The sequence below is a fragment of the Vigna radiata genome, chromosome 1, assembly GCF_000741045.1.
Source record: "Vigna radiata var. radiata cultivar VC1973A chromosome 1, Vradiata_ver6, whole genome shotgun sequence".
Classification (NCBI taxonomy): domain Eukaryota; kingdom Viridiplantae; phylum Streptophyta; class Magnoliopsida; order Fabales; family Fabaceae; genus Vigna; species Vigna radiata.
In genome coordinates, this window is record NC_028351.1 from 16,359,145 (window position 1) to 16,365,845 (window position 6,701).

Below are 6,701 nucleotides of genomic sequence, written 5' to 3' on the forward strand. Positions count from 1 at the left end.
TTTTGGAATAATGCAAATTGATTTGTTTTCGCAAGTTTAAATATTAAGATTTGTGAAAAATACGTTTTCGTGATGTTTATAAATATTCGGTTTTTGTTAAACCTATGGCATCCTATAAATTGGAGTGTTACAAAAACAATATTAATTCATTATTGATGTAGTTAAACATTTTCATGTTAGAAAAATAATTATAATTATTCACTAGTGCAAAAAATGTGTATAATGTCACCCATTTAATGTCTAATATAAACAAATACGACGTAACAAATGATCGGTGTCAAATTTGTTATTAAATCACCAAAATTAGACATCGAACGTAGGGGACCCCAATGTCAAATTACTCTTAGATGTCGGTTGTAGGAGCGCTAAACATGGTATGACCTGCGCAGGCAACTGAAAAGACACTATTTGATTAGAATTAGACGTCAACTACAAGGGCATTGACGTCAATTCAAATATGACATTGGCTACCCCAACCACGAATGTCATAAAGGTCCAAAAAAGGCTAATTTTAAGTGCCAAAATAATTTTTTTTAATGCTTTAGACGATGGCTTGGAGGGGGCTGACATCTTAAAGCAATTAGATGTCGGCTGGGTGGGCAGCTAACATCTTATGCCCTGCTCTTTCACCCACCCGCGAGCGCGAACAACAGTTATGCGAAACCATTGTTCATCTTCTTCTTCTTGTTTCTCTCCTCAGTCATTGCTATAAAAGTATGGTTTTCGCCCATTTACACCATTTAAAATAATTTTTACTCTGATTACATTATGTTTTGATGAATTATCTTCCATTTGAACCGATTAAAATGCGTTTTCGTTGGCTTTTGGTGCAGTTCTTGGGTGGAGATTTTAGGACGTTATTATGCATATTTTTGAACGTTGGTGATGCCTGTAAAACGTTTTCCCACTCCTCCATTTCCCTCCACTCCATTTTTAACTCCTTGAAGAAGGTTAGTTTTTTGGTTGGATATTGCTTATTAGTTTTTATATATATGTGATTGGGTTTTGGTTTTTGGTTATTAGTTATTAGTTATTGGATATATGAATTTTAGTTTTAAAATGTTATTGGTTATTGAAGATGTGATTATTTGATATGTGATTTTTAGTCTATTATGCATGATTAAGTTTTTTTTGTGTTCTTATGATTGTCATGTTATGTAAACTTTTTAGCTTGAATTTTGGAAATTTATTGTTGATTAAATTTTTAAAATATTTGTAGTATGAAATCATTGAGTGAAACTGATGACTCCAACAAAGGTGCCTAGATATCCAGCTTGACCAAAGAGAACGAACCCATCATTACAGAACTTGAAAACAAGCTAGCGGTGGAAGCGTTAGATGTAAGTAAGGTGTTTGATGTTTGGTCTATGTGAAGGAGTGGTTTAGAAACCAACTTAGATGGTCCTCCATGTGAGGAAGGAAGCTGGAGATGAAGATGGAAATGGGTTTAGGAGGTGACTTTCAGAGTAAGGAGGTGCTGGAATGAATTCTTCAGCATAAACTCATTACAATTCCCAAAAGTGATTACAAAGTGGAGGGGAGTTGGATTTGTAGGATTATCCAAGCTCACCCGTGGTGCTTACAAGCAAGGTTGATCATCAACTGCATGAATTGGATCAGCTGCCACGTGGTGAAGGTGTGGAAAACGTGCTGGAGGCGTCACACGTGCTACTGTCCAAGGATCCTTCAATAGGCGTTGGGCACTCTACAGCTTGCGCTGGGCTCAACCAGATTGGCTTTGGCCTTCCTTGCTAGCTCTCTCCATGGGCTTGAACACACTTTATTACCTTCATGGGCTTGGAGTGGCTAATTTGGATCCATTAGCTTCCAATTGATAAATAGCTCCTTTAGCCCTTCTAACTCCCTTTTGTCATTCTTCTAGTAATTGGGCCTTGATTATTTGATGGGCTTAAGCCCAAGTCATCAGAAACTTAGTTCTTGTTTGAGATTTAACACAAACGATTAATCTTTTAATAGTTTGTATTAAATTTAGAATTGTCTGATCGAACAGTTTGGGAAAATTATTTTTCATAATTTGCTATATCATATACGTTGGAGTTTATGGATAAGTTTGATAAAATTTTGGTTCAGATTATTTGTGTTGTTCTCTAGATGCATATTTCATTGTGGTCGTCCCTCACCACTCTCATATCATGTATTTCAGAGACCAACGCGAAATGTTGTCAAAATCATATCAAATTTATCATGTTAGCAAATTATGAAAAATAATTTTTTTGAATGGGTAAGGCCTAACCTTGTGAGAGTTAAAAATTGAGACCGATGATGTTTGTTATGAACATAGTATGGATCGAAGTTGGATAAATGAACGTTGCATCGGTGAAGAATATGAAAAGGGAGTTTCAGAGTTCTTGCAATATGTTGATCAAGATGCAAACTCTATGAATGGGACATAGTTTTGTACTTGTGTTCATTGTCTTAGTCAAATACTCTAAGACTTAGGCAATATGTGTGACCATCTATTCATGTTCGGTATAATGAGAACTTATACTGTTTGGACTTGGCAAGGAGAAGTATTAGACCAGCATACAACTTCACGAGGAACGAATTATGTGGAAGAATGGTTGAGTGATCATTTAGAGGACATGATACGTGATGTTGGTGATGACAATTTTGGAAGGGCTAATTTGTATGATTCTCTTATAAATGATTTAGAGCAAGAGTTGTATCCAAGATGCTCCAATTTTACATGTCTGTCTACAACCTTGAAGTTGTTTAGTTTAAAAGCAAGGAATGGATGGACCGACAAAAGTTTCACAAAGTTGTTGAAGGAGATGTTTCCAGAAAATAACACTACTTTTTTCGTAATTATGAGGCGAAGAAAATTTTATGTCCGATGGGTCTGGAAGATCAAAAGATACATGTTTGTCCTAATGATTGTGTTTTGTACACAAAGGAGTTTGCTTCCCTAAAGTTTTGTCCAACATGTGCTTTATCACGGTTTAAAAAGAAAATTGACAGAAACACTGGTGATAAAGGCAATGATGGTGCACCTGCTAAGGTGATGTAGTATTTGCCTATAATACCTAGGTTGAAACAATTTTTTTTTGTTAAAGAAGATGCAAAGAACCTTAAATGACACGTTGGCGGAAGAAAATGCGATAATCTTCTTCAACACCCAACTGATTCACCATAATGGAAGAAGATCGACGAAACATTTTCAGAATTTGACGTCAATGTGCTCTATTGGGGACGTCAGATTGTTTTATGTCTGATGTCAATTAAGGTCAAATTTTTTAAATTATAGATCAATTTAATGTCTCCTTGTATGACGTTTATCTCAAATTTGACATTAAAGGCCAAAAAATACTAATATTATACGCTGTTTTTATACTCATGTTTCATAATCAACTATAATATATGTGGAATTATTAACTATTGTTTCATTAGGATGTAGAATTGGTTTATTAATTATTGTTTCATTTGGATGTAGAATTGGTTTATTAATTTGTTTAATAAAATAAGAGGATGTTGTTTAATACATGATAGAATTCACTTTATTTCAAGAGTAATAAGATGGATTTTATAAAATGAAATGTTTATATAATTTATTCTCCTTTGTGGGTTTATATTCTATTTACTGTTCCCTTATGCTTTCAAAAAATAACATTTAAACATTTTTCTTGTTGCAAAAGGTGTTATTATCCAACTTTTGTAATATCCAAAATATTAATTAAGTAACAATACTTGTCTATTTTATTATTTTTAATAAATAAGATGATAAAAATATATACATTTATTTTATATTTATATACACATTTACATTTTACTTAAGTAACTCAAAATTTAATTATGTTATCTTTAACTTGAAATTACGCACACAACACAACTAACGACAAGTTTTATTTCTTCAACTTGAAATCACCCTTCACAAACCCATTTGTATAGCACAGCCAATCTCACTGATTTTTGCGTATCTGACATGTAACCTCCACCACACACACCCCTCCTTAATATCCACAAATGCTTCCACCTCATGAATCAAAACGGATGGACAAACACCAACGTGGACCAATAACATGTTGTTCCTAACATCATCACCCAATGGCAATCCACTTTTGGATTTGCCTATATCCACACCATTCTCCTATATTCACCACTCTTGTGTTCATTCCAACATTGTCTTTCCCCAATTCACACACTCTTTACCAATTCTCAGAAACTCTTCAGAGCCAAAGCATGGCTGCCAACACATTGATGAGTTCTGCTATCACAGCTTTCCCTTCTCTCCTTTCTTCCTCAAAATCAAGGTTTGCCTCAGCAGTCCCCATATCCAGCTTTGGCACCAATGTCTCTTCTAGGTTTTCCATGACTGCTGATTGGATGCCTGGCCAGCCTAGACCCCCTTATCTTGATGGTTCAGCACCAGGGTATGTCTCAGAATCTCCTCTTTTTGGTTTAGTACAATAATCTTAACTTATTATGTCTTAAAAATGTTATCTTGTTGAAATATACATTTACTCTGAAACATTACATGAACATGGTTCAGTTTCTCAAAGTTTAGAAAGTTTGTCTTTTATATTCGAAAAATACAGGATTGATTCTTTAAATTCACTATTACTCAGGACTCAAACATCTTTTCTCAAATTTAAGGAATTAAAACAGTTTTTTTAAATTGTGACACTAAAGTTACTTTTTTCTTTCAGAAATAATTTTGCATTTAGTGTACATGGGACTGTGTTCAGACACTCATCTAAACTATACGAACTCCTAAAGAAGTAACTCTTAATTAAATTTTATTTATCTATTGATCTTTACAAATTAAAACTGGTATATTTTTAAGTAAAACGTTTACAAGTGCATTGATTTTATTAAATTTAAAAATTGAAAGTAAGAAAATTAAATGCAGATTGGTGAAAAAAATCACTTTGGTGTGCCAATAACAGGATATTAGTGATTTTGAATGCTTTGCTGGTTTTGTTTTGATGTTGATATGTGCATAATACAAGTTATATGCTCTTTGTTTTGTTTCAGTGACTTTGGATTCGACCCTCTTCGTCTTGGTGAAGTGCCAGAGAATCTTGAGAGGTTCAAAGAATCAGAACTCATTCACTGCAGATGGGCCATGCTTGCTGTTGTAAGTGTCTCTTTTGAAATAACAGTTTTGTTTTCTCTGTTGTAATATACTACCAGAAACTTGCTATAAGTTTTGTTTTACAAGTAGTTCACTCAAGTGAGGATATATATATATATATAACTAATTGAGTAAATAATACATTTACTTATACTTTCATTCAAATTCAAAACATTTTTTGCTAACTTGACTGACTGAGTGCATAGTTTGTTTGGCATGCCTATTAAGCACTACCTAGCTACCATAAACCTCTGCTTAATGTTTCTTGCATTTTGGTGTTGGAAAAACAAATGTCAAATGACACATTTCTTATATATTGGTGCAGCCAGGGATTTTGGTTCCGGAGGCATTGGGCTTAGGAAACTGGGTAAAGGCTCAGGAATGGGCTGCAGTTCCTGGTGGCCAAGCTACCTACCTAGGAAACCCAGTTCCATGGGGCACACTACCCACCATTCTGGTAATTGAATTCCTTGCTATTTCCTTTGTGGAGCACCAAAGGAGCATGGAGAAAGACCCAGAGAAGAAGAAATACCCTGGTGGTGCTTTTGATCCTTTGGGATACTCCAAGGACCCTAAAGTATTCCATGAATACAAAGTCAAAGAACTTAAGAATGGTGAGAACCGTAAGCCGTATCATAACATAACAATTATTTGATCTTACTAAGGTTTCTTCAGCATATATATGATATGTGTTGATAAGCATTTAGAGGTTGAAGTTAACTCCTAAAAGAATCTTATTATCCTTAACAATTAGTCCTTGAGATACACTGGTTTAAAAGAACATCTTTTGTTGTTACATATAAAATTGGCCTAATTTGTTATATGTCCAATGTATAGGACGTCTTGCTTTGTTGGCTTTTGTGGGATTCGTTGTTCAACAATCAGCTTATCCTGGCACTGGACCTTTGGAGAACTTGGCTACTCACTTGGCTGACCCATGGCACAACAACATCGGAAACATCATTATTCCACAATCGATTTTGCCTTGAAAAATCCACTATTTGTTTTAGTAGCTACTTGTATAACTCCATGAAACAATTTGTAATCAATCAGATCTGGCTATGTTGGTATCCCTGTGCAGTAATTATACTTCCAACAAGTAATGTTCCGAATCTCATTTTGACGACTCAGTGTGAAACAAGAACTTCCAAGTCAAGTTGATAATTTGCATTACGTTTATGTCCAACAATGCATAAAATATGCTTCAAACTAAGCTATAGCATGTGTGGAAACATGTTGAGAATAGAAAGAAAATCAATTTACGATGGAAAAGTTATATCTATTAGTTTCCGAAAATCAAAGGAAAAATAACATTATGAAACAATAAAATTAAAGTAGAATGATTTCGAACAATATGTTTTGCAATATCGACTTTTCATGTCCTTTTCAATGTTCCAAAAATTGTCAAAAACTTTAGATCTGTATTTCCAACCATATGGGTTTCTATAATGGATTTAACACTAATATATATATATATATATATATATATATATATATATATATATATATATATATATATATATATCACACACTATGACCACCCGACCAACCAAGGACTAGGTGGTCGACCAGCTAATGACTAAATGATGGATCGGTCATGAATAATAAT

The 6,701-nt window shown here is 34.0% G+C and overlaps 1 protein-coding gene across 1 annotated transcript; it reads left to right on the forward strand.

Moving 5' to 3' along the window:
* Positions 1-4,123: 4,123 nt before the first annotated feature.
* LOC106775014 (chlorophyll a-b binding protein 6A, chloroplastic) lies at positions 4,124-6,248 on the forward strand. Its single transcript, XM_014662041.2, has 4 exons — positions 4,124-4,388; positions 4,993-5,095; positions 5,418-5,706; positions 5,930-6,248. Exons 1-4 carry the CDS (start codon positions 4,198-4,200, stop codon positions 6,079-6,081), a joined length of 735 nt encoding a protein of 244 aa, XP_014517527.1. The 5' UTR covers positions 4,124-4,197; the 3' UTR covers positions 6,082-6,248.
* Positions 6,249-6,701: the final 453 nt, after the last annotated feature.

What these genes read in the sequence shown, in the direction of transcription:
- LOC106775014 (XM_014662041.2), top strand. Translation starts at nt 4,198, where the DNA reads ATGGCTGCCAACACATTGATGAGTTCTGCTATCACAGCTTTCCCTTCT. An exon ending in GATGGGCCATGCTTGCTGTT is followed by an intron (nt 5,096 to 5,417) that starts GTAAGTGTCTCT and finishes ATATTGGTGCAG; the next exon opens with CCAGGGATTTTGGTTCCGGA. An exon ending in AGTCAAAGAACTTAAGAATG is followed by an intron (nt 5,707 to 5,929) that starts GTGAGAACCGTA and finishes TCCAATGTATAG; the next exon opens with GACGTCTTGCTTTGTTGGCT.